At 38.0% G+C, this 19,178-nt stretch overlaps 1 protein-coding gene across 18 annotated transcripts in view; it reads left to right on the forward strand.

Moving 5' to 3' along the window:
- The window catches only part of Nmdar2 (NMDA receptor 2), a 51,310-nt gene extending 32,132 nt beyond the window's left edge, over nt 1-19,178 (forward strand). For 17 of the 18 annotated variants that reach the window (XM_066285394.1, XM_066285396.1, XM_066285397.1 and 14 more), the window contains 10 exons: nt 66-295; nt 10,008-10,254; nt 12,890-13,102; nt 13,239-13,458; nt 14,300-14,556; nt 14,617-14,983; nt 15,205-15,373; nt 15,512-15,568; nt 16,464-16,547; nt 16,607-19,178. In XM_066285394.1, coding sequence (XP_066141491.1) covers nt 66-295; nt 10,008-10,254; nt 12,890-13,102; nt 13,239-13,458; nt 14,300-14,556; nt 14,617-14,983; nt 15,205-15,373; nt 15,512-15,568; nt 16,464-16,547; nt 16,607-16,649 — 1,887 coding nt within the window. In that variant the 3' untranslated portion in view covers nt 16,650-19,178. The remainder of the gene's footprint in view (nt 1-65; nt 296-10,007; nt 10,255-12,889; nt 13,103-13,238; nt 13,459-14,299; nt 14,557-14,616; nt 14,984-15,204; nt 15,374-15,511; nt 15,569-16,463; nt 16,548-16,606) is intronic. The other variant, XM_066285409.1, reaches the window with a different exon arrangement.

Raw genomic sequence — 19,178 nt, forward strand, 5'->3', positions numbered from 1 at the left:
TTTCAATTTATTACATACTATTCTGAAACGCTCTGTATAACAGGAAGAAACATGTTGTTTTGCAGATCGGGGTATGGAAATCGTGGCAGAAGGAAGGTCTAGATATAAAAGACATCGTGTGGCCTGGCAATAGTCATTCGCCTCCTCAGGGGGTGCCCGAAAAATTCCATTTGAAAATCACCTTCTTGGAGGAGCCCCCCTATATTAAACTGGCACCCCCCGATCCTGTTACCGGCAAGTGCTCCATGGACAGGGGCGTGTTATGCAGAGTGGCTAGCGACGAAGCCATCACAGAGTAAGTAGATAATTCAACGAAAAATCGCACTGCGAGGAAGGTTTGGCTGCACAGGCAAACAAAAAATGACACAGACAAAACGTATGAGTCACATGCAGGGGCTGCGAAACCCACAACATGAAATTCCCTGCGTTTGGCATGCCAGTTTAAAGTTGGCCAGACGTCTGGAAAATTAATGTTTTCGCCGGTATAATGGCATTCTATGGTATATCGCAATTACTCAAGATGTTTGCTATATATAAAAAGGTTTTATTCGAAAAATTCGAGGACCGCCTTCAATATTGGGCACAGAAACGAAGGAAGAATCCAGGGATTCCGTTCGAAAAAAAGATTAAAACTGACAACTACTAAAGTGTCTCTCCAAGTCTACAAATCGATCTTGACAGTGACTGAAACTAGTTTAGAATTTCAGTTAAAGTACTGTAACTACTATCTAGCAGCCAATTAACCCATTTCCTAGAAGCTTAAAAGATGAAAAGCATCATCTCCTTTAATTAGCAAGCAAATTACCTCTTTACGATCTTCCTGTTTATTATCTTAGTCAGTTTAATTCTGAGAAAAATTTTACTTCGTTTACTATGCAATCACAGATCATAATTCTTCCTAAATTATTGTTTATTTTCCGACAATGTGCAAATAGTTGATAATATTTTTTTTGTGGGATAATTCGCTTGTCTCCCGTCTAGGCGACTTATTTGCTACAGCTCGTAAGGGTTCAAGGAAGTTATTTTAGGCTAAAGTTTCCAGCGGGAAGTTAACGTAGGTGTTACCGAGAATAACAAGCACTTGCCTCTCAGAAAGTTGTATTCGTTGGAAAAGGGAAATATGTCCGGAAAGTTTAGGATTTTGCGCTTTGACTACTGGATAAATTCACTGCATGTTGCAGAATTTCTTAGTTAAATCCATACATATAAATCTCCTCTATTGCTTTTATGGTTTTTACGGTGATCGTCTTCCTAAAAAGTTCTTTCAATATCGAGTAATTACGGCAATTAAGTAAGCAAATAATTCGTTCGAATACATAGTGTATCATTTGCATCGGGAAAATTAGAATTTCTAATTCCATCAGCTTGTCCGCTTGACTTATCCACGCGTCATTTTATATTCGGAACAATTTACAATCACTGAAACAACAACTCAATACGAACTCAACAATTATGTACATGAACGTTTAGTCTTTGGGGCTCATAAATATTTCATTTCCCGGTCCTTCGTTTCGTAAATAGATTACCTTCCCAATAATGAGACGCACATAGAACCTTTTTGCCTTTATCAGAAGTCGGAATGGAGCCTTAGGTCAAGTTGATGACCAAAACTGATATATAAGCTTTTAAACATAATTTTTTCACGCACTTGTTCCATATATTTACTTTGACTCGCGTATCAAAGTCAAATTCAACATCATCAGAAAAATTATAAATTTTAATTTCTGGGATAAGACATACGAGACGAGAGTTTACGTCACTGAGATGCTTGAAGCTAGGACTGGGCTCAGGTTAAGAGAGACTGATCAATTTCTTGCATAGTTGCCAAACATGCCAGAGAACACATAAATCAGTTAAGAGGCGAAGATCGCGCGGCAAATCGAGATTTATTTTCAGTTTTAGTGTCGATCGTTATGTTTGGTGTGCAATTCAATCTTAAGCCTTTACCTGCAATAAATACTTATCAGAATGATTAAAAAACTTCCCGTATGGTTCTGGAATAATCCTGGCTTTTTCCAATACTACCGTGCGCTTTTATTGTTACACGCAAATGCTTGGTACATATCCAGGTCAGTTGTGTGTGAGTACTTTTTGGTTCACAGTTCTACAACGTTGACGAATGGAGCTTTTAAGATAGAAAGTTCGCGAAAAAGGCAACGTTCATTCCGAAACACCTCGCCTTAGGGCTAATTTGAGTTTAATTTAAGAGAGAGGTAGCAGCTACGTTAAGTTGGAAGATGAATAGCTTCTTGCCTAATTAAAAATATAAATTGCCCCACGAGTGAGGATTTTTTTTTCAATTTGGAATTTAACTGATACTATTGAGAGTGGTCCCGAAGGAGTTAGTTAAGATTTTTATTTCAGCTTAAGGTTACAAGTAGTTTTATCGACTTATTATTATTTTATCTATTTTTTCTGTGTCTATTTTTAGACAGATCGCTTAAGAGTTAGTTGGTTCCTTCTCCACACCATCTTTATACAACTAAAAACTTCCCCAACGATTCAAAATTCAATATTTCAAAGGATTCAAATACATAAATCCGAGGGGCTTCCGGCAATGGGCGCAAACTTATCATTTCATATTATATCTCTGCTCTTAAAGTTCCGACAAAGTTGAAGGTGTTAATCTTTGATGAAACGACACCTCTCCATTTGACAACGTTTTGTTTTAAAGTTGTGTACGGGACATCGTAAATTCGAGGCTCACGATTTCTAGTACATATCATGTCCCTGAAGTGACTTGACCGAAAATCCATGAATCAAAAATGAGGGGCTCTCAGCAAAGTTGCCTATATCCAATGTGGCTTCGTTTTGCTGTTGAAGAGCTTCAAAATTTTCAAATTAATATCGTTTTTTCGAAATAATTACTAAACGATTTCATCGATTTTCACAAATTTTAAAAGCAAGAGTCAGTACAAAAATGAGCGTGTTTTAACGTGAACGAAATATTTTTTTAACGTGTGATAATATTGAAAATGGTGCGTGGTTCGTAAATAAAAGCATGCAATTTTGTTACCTCTTGTACGAATTATTTGAATTTTTTCCCTTTGCCATAAACTGATTTTATTTTGAAACTTTTTGGTCTCTTGTAAATATTTCGCTTAAACGAAAAAAAAAATTTTACTAAATTGTCCACAATTTATAATTTTTATTAATAACCACGTTTCTGCCTGATGCAGGGAACCATTTCAATACTTATTGTAGATATGTAATCATAATTCCGGCTCCTGGTGGACCTCCTGAAGGCTTTGTTGCCACTTATTTTTGCATTGAAAATTATTAAAACCTCCATTGGGAATGACTTTTTTGGTACTTTCATACACATTGTATCAATCAATCGGGATGGCACCATATTTGGTTCTTCTCAATTTTTGGCGGTTTTTGGCATTGGCATCGTCGATTAACATGATGTGGATTAAAACTATCCCTTTCCCTAGATTTTTTCAATACTTGTGAAAGTTTGATAGTTCGCAATTTTGCGATGTGAATACTCGCTATGATAGACTGTGACGCTCACACGTCCATTGCCCTGATTTAAACCATATACTAAAAACATGTCGACCGTTTCAGTGAAAGTGTAGTGTTCCATTTTAAAAGACTAAAAATCATTGTATTTTCAACAAACTCAACTCCGACAACAACAATCATAGTAAACATTATCGGTATATCCCGTGTATTTACTAACTTTTTATTTATTTATCGTCGGAATGCAAAACACGATTTTTTTATCATTGTTTTCGCAACAATGATAAATCGCAATATATTGCAATATGTAATTGTTTGTAGAGATACAATTTGCGTAGCGAAAATTTTCCGAGAAATAAAAAAGTTTTCAAATAAAATCAGCTTGTGGCAGAGAAAAAAGGTAAAGTCATCCATACAGGGCAACCAAAGAACAAGTCCATAGAGTGACACACAAAATTTACGAGGCACTTCAAAATAAGGAATATTGCTCAGATATCTTTTTAGATCTTAAGCAGGCATTTGATAAAGTGTGGCACAAGGGCCTGGTATACAAGATCAAGAAATCCATACCAAAATACTTTAACATACTTAACACCTACTTGAATAATCGCAAATTTTATGTCCAAGTCGAAGACGCCTGGTCGACCTTATATGACCTACATGCAGGGGTTCCCTAAGGTTCAGTCCTGGGTCCATTCTTGTACACCCTATATACAGCAGATACAGTACACAGCCAACATGGTATGTTATCAACATTTGCAGACGATACTGCGTTTCTGGTTAGCAGTCCTGACCCGCAAACTGCTATTGACCTCACACAAGACTATCTTTCACAACTAGAATTCTGGCTAACTAAGTGGAAGATAAAGATTAATGAAAACAAGTTCACCCACATCACCTTCAGCTTAAGAAGAAATACCTGCCCGCCAGTGAAGATAAACAACGTGGAAATTCCCCAGGCAGAATCAGCGAAATACCTAGGAACGCACCTCGAAAGGAGGCTAACCTGGAAGAAGCACATCAAGACCAAAAGAACTCAACTAAATTAAAAAAAAAAACTTAACCGGCTACTGGGATACCGCTCTCAAGTATCACTAGAGAACAAAGTGCTAATTTATAAAACCATCATCAAGTCCGTGTGGACCTATGGTATCCAGCTATGGGGAACCGCCAGCAACTCTAATATCGAAATTTTACAACGTTTTCAATCTAAGAAGTTACGGATGCTTGTTAATGCACCATGGTATGTTAGCAACAATACAATTCACTCCGACCTCTCAATCAAAACAGTCCGAGAAGAAATAGAGAACTACTCAAATAACTACATGTGAAGATTAGATCACCACCCAAATCACTTAGCCATAAATCTACTGGACACAACGACATATACAACCAGGTTGAAGAGATTCAACCCTCCAGATTTGCCACATAGATTCAACCAAGTAAGGGACTGAAATGTTGGTCCTTTTACTACACCACTTAGTACAATAATCTGTAATTGCCAGCATAGATATTGAATGTCCAATTTATTTTTACCTTTATTATGACAGATTGTATCTCTACAAGTAATTAAATTAAAAAAAAAATCCATACAGGGGGTATAGGTAAGTTCTCGAGACCTCCTAATTTTTGTTTTAGTCATTTTCGGTCAAGCGTTATACAGTCATTCCTAGGACATCCTATATACACATTTGCGGTCGACCATTTATCCGGGTTAATTGGATATTATGGGAAGAAATAATAATACAGATTTAAAATAGCTTTATATTGTCACGGGAAACTAGTAGGTACCATCTAATCAAACTTACCGTAATGCCTACTAGAATTTTTATCACAGATGTGATCGGATAGAATTATATATATATATAAACCATCTTTATTTCCTCGGAAATAGGCTATCGACCTGTTAGGTCTTTATGCCTGTGGTACAATGGTAAACTTTTGGTGACTAAATACTATCACATTACATCTGGAAGTGCCCCCAAAGGGTGTTCGAATGGAAAAGGAGGCGGGATTATCTTGTCTGTCTTGTTAAGCAAAGTGGACTCAGTATAGTTGAGTTGTTGGTGTTCTTTTTCCATCTGTTCTGTAGTTGTCGTAGTCTTTCTGTTATTCTTATCATGTTTGTGTGTTCATACAGTAGTTGGTTAGGTGGGTTGTGTAACGGGTTTTCGGGGTGTCTTAGTTTTGTGATTAGTCTTAGTGCAATTTGTTCTGTAGTCTGTGTGTGTTTGCTTGTTTTTTCAGTTGCATTTGCCCTCAGTACGTGCTCATAGTCCAATAGTGGTCTGCATATGGTTTTGTATATTTTTATGGCGGTTTCCATACTAATCCCTTTGTTTTTGTATGTCAGTGTTCGGAAGTGTTTGGCCCTTTTTATGATTTCTAGTCGAATACTTCGTACGTGTTTCGTAAATTTTAGTTTATTGCCTATTGTTATTCCCAAATACTTCACGTCGTTCCTTGGTTTAGTCGTGTGTCCGCCTGTCATTATCGTTGGTGAGCTGTCTTTGATGTGGTGATTTGAAAGTAGAAGTTGATTTTTCGTGTCGTTTGGCGTTAGTCTCCATTTGATAGAATTATAAAATCGATGAAACAAGAATAAATTTGGCATTTTTGGGGGACTTTAAACATGCGGTTCAAAAGTCACCCCAAAATAGCCACGAATTTTGTGACTAACTGTTTCGGAGGGAAAACTGAAACCATTTATCATCGCCTTGTGTTCAGTGAAACCGCGTATCAAGATTTCGTTTAATGTAGAGAAAATTTATATTTCTCGGGCTTCAACACAAAGTGGAATGAGGAAATGGGCGTTTATGTTATATACGCATGCCTCGTGTTTGCTTTTACACGAGGAATGCAGTTTTAAAAGCCCAAATCTTTTGTACCCCGAAAGCGGATGTCTGTTTTAGAAAATTAGATTCGATGGAAGACCGACAAAACTCCAATCACAGGAATTATTCGTGTAGATGCATTTTAATTAGATCCTTTCGGGAATTAACCGAATTAGGTCTTCATTTCACGATATTTTCTTTCCTTTTCAGCCTCTCGGCAAATCCGATGTTGAACTTTCGAAGCAATAAAAGTTGCAAACTCAAAGCTCAACACTTTTCAGGGCTTTAGTAAAATTTTTGCGCTTTGTCAACATTTTGCACCTGAAAATTATCACAAACCTTACTAAACCGTAATCTTCAGCTCCTTCGAGGAAAAAAACTTTCTTTATGAAAATCGTTCTCCTGCTCTTTTGCGGACTACAAAGATTTCCCAAATTCTGGGAATTTAAAGTACCAGAAACCGATGCTGAACCTCGAAATCCTCACGGGCGAATTCCCATTTGAATTTTTGGTTCTAAAGTTCGGAGGTGGATGGCCCGAATAGCTAACGAGGCTCAATGAGCGTATCCCACGTTCCCGGAACGTAACACAGCTGTCACCCTCGGGTTTATGAATTCCTGACAAAAGTTTCTGGAAAGAAGCTATAAAACACGTGTTAGGAATATCCTCCTCATGTGATATATCAAATATACAAATTTTGTGTATTACAATTTTGTTAATTCATCTTTTTGACGGACGGGTTTCGTCTTATCTAGGCTACCTTTAACATGAATAAATTCTGCAGATTGAATTACGAGTGATGCTACCTACGGTGGCATCAAAACCTGAGCAAGTCGAAAAAATCTATGCGTAATAAGTTCTGTGCTTCCGGCAAGGAACCAAAGAGTGAGTTTCTCCCAACTTGTGCGGAAGTTGTTCTATTCGAACACTCTCTATGAGGTGCAGAACTAGACAACGGCCGTGTCTGTATGATAAAGCAAGCGGGTATGCTTGACGACGTCCTATAATAAAATATATAATACATTAAAATAAAACGAACATGTTAATGTTCAGACGACGGAACAGTGTATCGCCATTTATCGATGAGATGAGTTATTTTACACTGTACTTTTACTCATGTAAAATCATGTTTCCGGGCAACGCGTTTCACTCTTTTAGTTGTGAAACGTTCCGGTTTGTTCGAATTAAACTCTTTTACATTCACACCACAACGGTCGTGTTTCATATTGTGTACATGCCTGACGTGTCGGGGCACATGTTTTATGGATTAAGTGGGGAATTCACAAACGGGAGGGTCTTCCCGGCTGTTTCCTAAACTTGTATTATGATTTTTCTGGGGGAAAACCTGAATTTGGAGGAATACATGAGCCGTCTAATTTTCTTACACAAAAAAGGATCGAAAGATTATTTGATGTGAGTGAAATTAAATAAACGAAAAAAAGGAAATAATGCAGGATGGTGTGTGCGTCGACGTTATTTATGGTTCAAAATGTTATCTCGCAAAAGGGAAACTTCTTGAAAATAAATTTGTTTTGCCTCAAATAAAACGCCCGTACAATTCCGCCCTCGAATAAAAGTGGAATACCTTCGTTTGAGTTCAAATCTCAAGTGAAAAACTACTGACAAACTTAAAATAAAGTTCATAACTGTGCACAATGCCGTTCGCATCACTCTTGCGCACGTTTTAAATTTGCACATTCGCGACTCTCCCGGATGGTTTACCAGGTCTGTAAATGTGAAACCGGAATCTTTTGATAAAAATTATAACTTAGCTGCGCAATAATTATAAAAAATATTTTATTCGAAATATTTCCCATCGTTACACATACATTTTTCCCATCTCTCTGGCAATTTGTGGATGCCACGCCAAAAGAACTGTTGTTCTTTTGAGGCAAACCGTTCATCGAGCCATTTTTGAACTGTTTCGTAAGAGGTGAAGTGCTGTTCTGCAAGAGCGTGTCCCATCGATGTAAATAAGTGATAATCGGACGGTGCTAAGTCGGGCGAATAAGCCGCATGCGATAGTACTTCCCAATGAAACGTCCCAATCGTTTCTGTTAAGTTCATTGTTATAGTTAGTGGTACTTAGTGATTTCGCTTGCCTAACGTTACGCCCAAGTGGTCACACTGTCTTCTTGTTTTCAACACCGATTAGACATGGCATACATGGCCCTTGATTGGGAATGTTGCTGTGAAATCTATCACCATCAGTATTCGCAGTCCGCAAATGGGGACTTTATTTACGACCATAAAAGCGATAATTTTTGTCTGTTTTAAGCAACACGTTGAGTGAAGAAAGGCATAAACAATAAATCACGGTACCACCAAGATTTAGGGAGACACCTGGCGGTGTCCGCGTCTTGTAGTGGGTTATCAGTGTAAGAAAATTCGGGAACACGACCCTATTTCATTCTTTTTCGATCCTTCTCAACGACTCGAGAGCGACAGTTGCCTGCGTCGGTCTGCGATGAGTTTCAAACCCCATTATTTCTATTGTTTCTAACTTTGAAGCTATTTCTTTACCTTGTTAAGTACCAGTGTTTGAGTATTGCTTGAATAAATCGAAGCAGTAAATAATCTAGTGAGTACTCCCGAGTTTCATTGTTCGCGAATTACGAAGTTAACAAAACATCATCAGGGGTGGTCACTCGCGCCAGTTAGGGATCGAACCCCCCTAGCCCGTACAGTTTCCTTCACCAGTTTTGCAGTGTGTGATGGTGCATTATCATGAAGCAATATCACCTTGTGTTGCCGTTCTTGATATTCTGGTCGTCTTTCACGCAAAGCTCGATGCAAGTCCATCATTTGTTGTTGGTAACGTTCAGTATTAACTGTTTCTCCAGGTTTCAGCAGCTCATAATAAATTACGCCTTTTTGATCCCACCACACACAGAGCATTGTTTTCCGTCCATATCGATTGGTCTTGCTGGCGATGCTGATGGTTCGCCTGGAGTTACCCATGATTTTTTACGTTTGAGATTCTCAAAATAGATCCATTTTTCGTCACCAGTCACAATTCGATGAAGAAATGACTTTCTGTTATACCTGGTGAGCAACAATTGGCAAGTGGTTTTTCGATTCTCTCGCTGTCTTTCATTGAGTTCATGTGGAACCCATTTTCCTATCTTATGAATTTTTCCCATAGCTTTCAAACGAATGGAAATGGCTTCTCGTGTCACATTTAATTGGTTCGCTAATTGTTGTTGCGTTTGAGTATCGTCCTCATCTAACAAAGCTCGCAACTCGCCGTCTTCAAACTTTTTCGGTGGTTTTCCACGCTCTTCGTTATTGACGTCAAAATTGCCACTTTTGAATTTTTTAAACCGCTCATAGCACTGTGATTTTCCAAGGGCATGTTCACCGTAAGCTTCAACAAGCATGCGATGTGAATCTGCAGCCTTTTTTTTCAAGTGATAACAGAAAATCAATGCTGTCGACAAATCGTAATTTGTAGGCACAAAATTCGACATACTCAAAGCTATTGCAAACTGTACTGCAGTATTGAACCTGTATTGTTATGATTTGAAAATCATTCTCAGATGTAAATAAGAGATATAGTACCCTAATAACACGATAAGGTAGTACCTACATGGACCACAGGGATATTTGGAGGCAAATTCCAGTTTTATATTTACAGACCTGGAACCATGGAACGTTGGTGGTGGACTATTCAATGTGTTTCATTACACTTCTGATGCTTCATTACAGGGTAATGGACATGTCGGAGGCTCACCGCAATGGCAGCTATTACCAATGTTGCTCCGGCTTCTGCATCGATCTCCTCCAGAAGTTTTCCGAAGAGTTGGGTTTTACATATGAACTAGTGAGGGTGGAAGATGGAAAATGGGGCACCAATCAAAATGGCAAGTGGAATGGCCTAATCGCCGAGTTGGTAAATAGGAAAACTGATATGGTGCTTACTTCTCTCACCATCAATGCTGAACGAGAGGCTGTTGTAAGTAAGAACGAAGAATTATTTAAATGAATACGAAATTCATTTTTTGTGGGAAACAGTTCATGTTTCGTATTTTTAATGTTTACACGGAAGTAGGTCCTCCAAGAACGAATATGAATTGATGATATTACAAATTGGAGATTGCAAATCTGCTCTGCAGTTATTCCATTGATTGCAACTGATTATTACAGACAGAGCAACTGTAAATGTGAACGTAAATAGTCATAAAATACAGCGGAAAATTTGAAGAAATGCAGCAGAAAAGCGATTTGGTTTGAAAATGCGTTTGTTTGAATGCAAAAATAATCAAATTTAGTTAGAGAAGGACACTGTGAAAACGGAGGGAACGATACACCTGCCGAACAATCATTTGAAAATCAAATATCTTTTTTCTTGTTTAATTTCTTCACTTACCTGCTGTAGTGCTGTTTTGAGACTCCATAATTGTATTCTGTTGATCGATATCTGCAATAAGCAACTGAAGCCAGTGAAATAGCAACAAAAATATTTTCTTGCAAACCTCCATTCCAACTTGATTTACTCTTTTTGTTGTTAAAAACGAAAAGTTCGAAAATTATTTTGTCACTTGCTTGTGCTGGTGGTAAATTGAAACTCTAAAAAAAGTGAAATAAATAAAATTTTTGGGTTTAAAACTTGAATGTACCATTAAGCTCGACGGTGAAAATTTAAGAGTGTTTCGAACAAAGTTGGCCTCAGGCTTTAAATTAAATTAGGTTGCATTTTAAGCAAAAAACTACCACGGATTACACCAGGACGTCAGCGTATTTTCTTGTAACCATTCGGTTTAGTGCGGGGCCGTGACCGGGAATTTATGATGCCCCTCTGGCAAAGTAAGGAAGGAAAAGCCAAAAATGGAGTTTGTGAGTTATTCAAAATTCGTTTCGAGAAAACGGCCTTTGTAGCGAGAGTATTCAACATAAATTCTCACTCGAGACTCTGGAACAATGGTTATGGCTGTATGCCTGATAAGGGAGGAAGGAAGGGGGGGGGAGGGATTACAGATGTCTTAAAGGACACTTGTAGAGGAAGGTAACAAACCTTGTTTTACTCTGCTTGAACGCAAACATTTCTACATTTTGAAAAAAGAAATCAAAGTTCAAATAAAGAGCAATTTTTCAAATGTATGATGTTCACCAACAGAGAAAATTCATTTTCTTTCCAGTTTTTTAGTTGGTCTCTGTATTATTTAAATATCTTGAAAGTCCGTTAAACACCAAACTTCATCAAACTTGTAAGTAATTGAAATCAGGAAAATGACAAACTGAACCAAACAATGTTTTATTCCTCGACTTGGTCGCTTCAAAAAAATATCTTTTCATCAGTAGAGCTTCCCGTTAGAATGAAGGGCATCAAAGTTACGGTTTTTAGAAAACTTGAGACAATATGCGACTGGTGCTGCGACTAAATCAAAGTATATATAGGGTATATATATAGGGGAAGCTTTAAAGAAGTTTTATCGGGTTACTTTGATATGCAACAACTTTAAGGGCTATAAATATATTTAGTGTACAAAAAATGCATTTCCTCCTTGTATCTATGATTTTGCAAAGGAAATTTCCTGCATTAAGCTCGTGGTCCACTTCTCTTTTCTATTTATCAAATCCCTAACTTTTCCTTGAAACTCCTTTAAGTCTAGTTGTCGAGGTACGCGAAGAATTTCCAAAATTTACGACCCCCAAAAGCCTTTTTTTTTACCCCAGCTTTATTAAGTTAAGCTCATGGTCGACTGAAGGCGCCTTCCTTTTGTTTCGGATGTTTTCTCTCGCTTTAGAGAATTTTTACAGCTTCATACCCCTCGAGTTATATGCAAAGAAGCTGGATATTTTTGGAAAATTAGATCAAGCAATAGGTCAAATTCCGGCCTCGGCGCTATTAAAATTGAAACCTTTTTTTTTGCCAAGTGAAGGAAAAAATGTGGCTAATTTTCTGTAAGACGTTGGGAAATTGCTTTTGCTACCGGGGTTCGGAATTTTCACGTTCTCGACTATTTGTCAGGTTTTAGCGCAAGCTTGACTGGTTCCTATTTATTTTGGAATTCCTTATTTAGTTCACACTTCAGATAAAAGCTTTTAAACGCAGGTAAATTGAAATAATCAGAGGGGGATTAAAACATAGAAAACGCAAATGACAAGATGATCAAAATTGATAATATTACTTTTCCCAAATCAAAGAGAAGTGGTTTGGTCACAGGCGTACCCGGGGAGCTTCTACACTAGCATCCCTTTCTTTAAAATAATGCCGAGTGCCCTTAAAAATTGCATTGAATTTGTTCTTGGACTCGTTATATTCATGCAACTAACGAAGCCCTCAGGGATTCTTTCATCGTGAATTAATAATTCCCTTGGGGGACGCTTTTAATTGGATTCGCAATCAAAGGTAAATTTGCTTTTGATATTAGCGATAATACGGCAAAAAAGATATATCTAATTAGATCATATGTGTCAATAAGCCTCAAAACACCATGTTTCATCCGATATTCGCAGAATCGATTTTCATCAGTGTAAGAGCAAATTAACCCAAATTGCAACCGAAGATAATGACGAAAAAACTTCCAGAATGAAAAACGATCTGACAATTTTTAAGCACTTAAGTTGGACATATTGATCGATTCTAGGTGGACTTCAGTGTTCCTTTCATGGAAACCGGAATTGCAATCGTAGTGGCCAAAAGAACGGGGATCATTTCGCCCACTGCCTTCTTGGAACCCTTTGACGCAGCCTCGTGGATGTTGGTCGGAATCGTGGCAATCCACGCGTCTACCTTCACCATATTTCTTTTTGAATGGCTCTCACCGAGTGGATTCGACATGAAGTTGGCATTTAATAACGTAAGTTTTCTCACCGTTAAAAAGATAACTTTGTAATATTCAACTTTAATTCATGGTTTGGCTATAAATTTTCAACTTTCAAAAATTATTCGTGTTCAATAGTGTGTTTTTAATGGATTAATATTGTGCCAAATAGGGTATATCGTCAAACGCGCATCGCTTCTCCCTGTTCCGCACCTACTGGCTTGTGTGGGCAGTGTTGTTTCAGGCGGCTGTCCACGTGGATTCTCCTAGAGGTTTCACCTCCAGATTTATGACCAACGTCTGGGCCTTATTTGCAGTGGTGTTCCTTGCTATTTACACTGCTAATTTGGCCGCCTTCATGATCACCCGGGAAGAGTTTTTCGAATTTTCCAGTAAGTTATCCTTGGAGCAAACAAAAAAATCTCTTTAGGACAGGAAAAAACGAGAGACATATAAACCTTGGGAATGGATGCAACATACAGATGTATATCAGGTCATGCGAAAAAAAAAAGATATTTTCCTGGGATAAAGTTAATAAACAAGCTTCCGTGGTGTTACATAACAGTCCTGGTTTCGATATTCATACGTATATACATTGTGATTTAACGTTCAGAAAAGTTTCTTTCGATCATTAAATTTTTATTATCGAGGAAATCGATGAAAAGATTTATTATTGAGGTTATCTATCAACGATGTTCTTTCTTTTATCCATAGAATTATTTATTATTGAATTTTTGGATTCGCTTCAAAATTGTTCTATTACATATACAAGCCTAAAAGTAGGGCGTTTCGTAACGCTGCCAGCACTATGAGCACTCCAGGAGTGAATCCTACTCGATCGATTTTCTAGGGTGGTAAACTAAACCGATTCGCCCCATTATTTTTCCATCTTTCATAACTCCACTTATTATAGTATATATTATATTACGAATGCTTGATAATTTAGCTACAAGGCGTTTGCAGTTACACGCCCTTTTTAATCTATTATCTATTTATTTTTTTCGTCAACGCATCGCACTTCATGTGATTCTCGAGTAACACAGTTTTCAGCTTAGATAGATGTCGTATGTAACGAGCACCGTAAGTATAAACTTAGATCCCCTATGATGATGGGGCGTGGCGAGATAAAACGAAAACTGTGTTTATAGTCGCTATTTTCGAGGACTTAAACTAAACCATCATAGGTTATGGTGAAGAGAAAAATGGGCGAATTTCAAAGCTGAATGTTTGCAGGCATCGATGACAACAGGCTTTGCCGCCCCTATTCCCACAAACCCTCGATCAAATTCGGCACCATCCCCTGGTCGCACACCGACTCCACCCTGGCCAAGTACTTTAAAGACATGCACTCGTACATGCGTACCTTCAACAAATCTACCGTGATGAAAGGCGTGGGAGCGGTATTGTCCGGGGAGATGGACGCTTTTATCTACGACGGCACCGTACTGGACTATCTAACGTCGCAGGACGAGGACTGTCGTTTACTAACCGTAAGCTAGCGTCCGCGTTTGCCGTTCACTTCTGTTTTTTTCATCCTTGGTGAGCACTAGGTGGGCTCCTGGTACGCCATGACGGGCTACGGTTTGGCCTTTCCGCGCAACTCCAGGTACCTCAAGTTGTTCAACAAACGTCTGCTTGACTTTCGGGAAAACGGTGATTTGGAACGCTTGCGCCGGTACTGGATGACGGGGGTATGCCGGCCCGGCAAGCAGGAACACAAAAGCTCAGACCCGTTAGCCTTGGAGCAGTTCCTGTCCGCATTTCTCCTTCTTATGGCGGGTATCCTTATAGCCACTCTCCTCCTGCTCTTGGAACACCTCTACTTCAAGTACATTCGCAAACACCTCGCCAAGACGGACAGAGGCGGGTGCTGCGCCTTGATCAGCCTCTCGATGGGCAAGAGTTTAACTTTTAGAGGTGAGTTTTTCTATACGTATACGTTAAACGATTGCGTATTTCTAGAGAGTATTTTTTTAAAGTGTATTCACTATTGTCATTTCTAAAACTGTCAGAGTTACAGAAATTACATACGGATCTGGCATATTGACTCCACATTTCGAAAGCTCCTTTGATATATGGATAACAATAGTGAACGTATCGAAAAAAGGCACCCTGTAAATGACTATTCGATAATTTAGGCGCAGTCTTCGAGGCCCAGGATATAATAAAGAACCACCGGTGCCGGGATCCTATCTGTGACACGCATCTGTGGAAGGTCAAGCGAGAGCTGGATGTGGCCCAGATGCGGGTAAAACAACTGGAGAAAGAGATGGAGGTGCACGGTATTAAGCCTCCCCCTTGTAAGCGGTAAGTCTCGTTTCGTGAAATATCAACTCTGATATCTTGCATCTTGCCTGATGCCTGCTCCAATCGAACATCCGCCTGCTCGTATCAATGATCATTTCTTACTCTATTTTTCTACATAAATATGTCTTGAATGGGTAGGCGTCGTCGTAACACCAGTTGCATCACGTCCTGTCTCAGCTCGTCCAAGTCACCTGAGTAAGTCCGAGACTTACGTGTATATATAGTGTGTTCAATCAGACACCTGCATGGAGTTTTGCATGGTTGTTTGATAAATTACGAGGCTGTACGAGGTATCCCAAGAACACTGGTACAAAGGAACCCATTTGTATCGTTGTTTCAGAAACACTCTTAATAATTCCAATGCCAGTGTCTAACGGTTTTCGAAATGTTACTTAAAGTTCTTATCACATTGTTCGATCGAGATTTTAATCCACAAAGAGTAGAAATTTTAAAGGTTGCTTCAGAAAGATCCGCGACTTTTACTGATGGAAAAAAAACTGGATCAAAACTCAAAAATGCTGTTATGGTTAAATTTTCAACCTGCCCAAAGTGTGTTTGTTTAAATAAAGGAACTGATATTGATTTTCAACCTGCTGAAGAAATTTTAATCAGGCAAACCTTCAACCGACAGCATTGCAGGGTGCAAATAAAAGATTGAAAGGTTTTAATGCAATGATAAAAGTTTATTTGTAAGCTGTAGAAAGTCGGAAAGTTTGAAAGATTCCGAAGGTGGTCGTGAAATTTTATGGGTGGCAGATTAGAGGAAAACTTCTTAAGAAATTGTGTTTCAGTTGGCAAACTTGATAAGTCATCCGAGTTAGTATGAATTAAGGAAATTTGATTTGCTTTAGTCATTTTAGTTCCCATATTATTGTACCCCACTTACAGTAGAGCTTTGAGGAGTAGACGCCTACCTTTACCGTCGATGTTGTACATGTCTGTGTGTGTTCTCGCATGACAAAACACTGCGTTTTACTCGAGCCGGACGGAGCGGATGTTCCAAACATGAATGTTTCCGTTAATTTTTAATCTCTCTTGCTGCTCCCGAACGTTTGAGACTGAAAAATGGATTTCTTAAATTATTTTTTAGCGTCGTGGTCTCGGGAGAGCGAGCGAAAGCGCGATTGCGCAGCCTGGAACGCAGCGAGGCCGGCAGCTGCGCAGATCTCAACGGGTAAGTCTCACCATGTATAATCAATTAAATTCGACTGCGTTTTTAATTGTCTCGCGCAGCCCCACGCCTACTGAAATAGCGGAAATGGAAACGGTGCTGTGATGTCCGGCGGAATCCGAGGAAATGGAAGAGATCATCTATATTTTGAACACTAAAGAACAATTCCATAATCTCAACACTAAATATCTTACCATCTAGTTTCATATACGTATGCGTCGGACAATTATTATCTTAATCTTGTCATTGATCTATTTATTGATCCTTATTTAGATTATATTGCTCAAGGCTCTCGGTCCTTTGGCCTACAGCCTGTAGTCCTATTTTCGACCTTAGAAACTCGTCGTTATTCCTCACTTTTAACTAACATAAAAAATGGGCTCTTATGATCAGGTGCATTTAATAATTTTAAAAATAGGTTATATAGGTTTATCGAGAGGCGCGCCGAGGGCCTACGGGACCTGGAGGGGCCTCTTTTTAAACATGCAGGGTGTTTTTTAAGTGAGCTCACTATTGTTGTCCCCAAAACGATGTGATTGGTTGAATGGAAAAAAGGTTGCCATATCCGAGGACTGCTAAATGCCATTTTAAGCGGCGTTGCCAAATTGCTGCCGGCTTTCAAGATTTTATTAAAAAAGTACAATTAGCCCGCATTTAAAAAGACTGAATTGGTATTGGCATGCTAAATGCGAAATGTCACCAATTTTGCATTATTTGCAAAATCTTGGAAAATAGCAAATGTTTTTCCAATTTAATCGATTTTGTAGTTCTTATCGTTTCGAAGGTGGAAATAATGAATGAGCTAAAAAACACCTTTGTAAAGGGGGCGGATATGTCCCTGGCATAAAGAAACAAAAAGAATTTATCAAACAATTATAAGATATTATGTACTTAGATAGAATTGTGGCGAAATTATTAGAGGGAAGTAGGTATACTAAACAGGGCTTTCCGAAAGTCTTGCGTACATTAATTAAGGAGCAAGAGTTTTTGGTTTTCGACCAATTTCAGAAAGTGACTTATTTCGGAAAACGCTGATGTATATTTCAAGTTATAGAGAGAATCCCTAGTCAAAAATGATTAAGTGTTTTTATCCATTTATCCCATAAAACCTAAACTTAAACTATTTCTTAAAGAAAATTAATTTTCTATTTAATTTCATTTTCATGACGATCGGGGATTTTTCATAACTCGCTAACGAAAATACGGTATTACCCTCAACCCAGAATACCCTCGACAAAAGAATAGTTTTTCTTGATTGCAAATATCCATTTCATAAATTTATTACTATGGAAACTGTAAAAATCACAAGCTTATACCTTCAACAGACAGCACAGTCACATTACCATTTGTGGTGATACCGTATAGTCCCTCTACACTATGTAGAATAAATCTATATTTGTCATTATACGTCTAGATAGGTAGGCCCTGAAAAAATGGAGAAAAATAATAATAATAATTGTTAATATTTAATAACTTATATACATACAGACATTGTAATATTAAGAATTAAGAAGAGTGCGCGCGACGCACACAGGATGACTTTTGTGACTCCTCTTCTTTAGAGGAGCCATGTTTACATAGCTTTAAACCATCCCCCTCGAAATGGGGGCCTCGCGCGTGCGCCAAAAATTGTTGTTGCTACATTGTTGTTGCTGTTAATGACTTATTACTGTTGATGTTTTTCACATTTTAAATTCTAAGAGGTGTTGAGTTCTTCGAAGTCGTGCACCTACACGTGTTTTTGCGTTTATTAGCCGACTCAAAATTCGTGGGGCCTAATTCACAGGAACTCAACTAAAGACGCTTATTTTGTATTCAGTTGTAAAACGGTCAAAACCCCCGCATCAATCGCCCTGCAATGTTGTAAATAGTAATACACATATACACATGAATAATAAATTTTGTTTGGGGGTGGCTTGCGCGACCGTGGGATTAGGATGGAGCTCGTACAGCAAAAAGGAAACCACCGTCCAGACGTAAACTCCTGGACAAAATTGACGTGCTACTTAACTTATACGGCTGCATTCATGCTAAGTAAATTTAATGTAAAAAAAGCTATTTTTATTTCTAATTATAGGCCAGTTCATTAAGAATTGCATCATGTATTTACATTTTTAGCAAATGTCCAAAAATTACTATCATTGCATTTATCGGATGAAACATAAGTGAATTCTTCTATAACGTTAAAAAAATATTGTATTTTAAGTCACAGTGTTTCGATTCATTCGATATGCAATAATCATTAGGTGTTGTTAAAAATTGGCCTATAATTAAATAAGATATAAATCAATAAAATCGAATAATTATTTGGCAGTTATAAAGCGTCGAAGCTATAATATACACAATTACTCATGCGAAGTGTCATTCCCATACAAAATAATAGAGAACACGAATAAATTTGATAAGAGATCCAGTTTTTGGCCGCAATTTGGCTCCATTGGGGCAGAGGTCCGAATTGTTAATTTTGTATTTGATCGTAAACAGGGGTTTGCATACATATAAATGCAATAAATTATTATTACATTTAAAACAGTCAATAACACTAGTAAACAAAAAATGGAATAAATGTTGACTATATGTAATCCACAGTATATTTCAGTAAATAAACTATTGATGTAAACGTCTTTTAAATAA

This window comes from Euwallacea fornicatus, chromosome 8 (genome assembly GCF_040115645.1).
Source record: "Euwallacea fornicatus isolate EFF26 chromosome 8, ASM4011564v1, whole genome shotgun sequence".
NCBI classification, from domain to species: domain Eukaryota; kingdom Metazoa; phylum Arthropoda; class Insecta; order Coleoptera; family Curculionidae; genus Euwallacea; species Euwallacea fornicatus.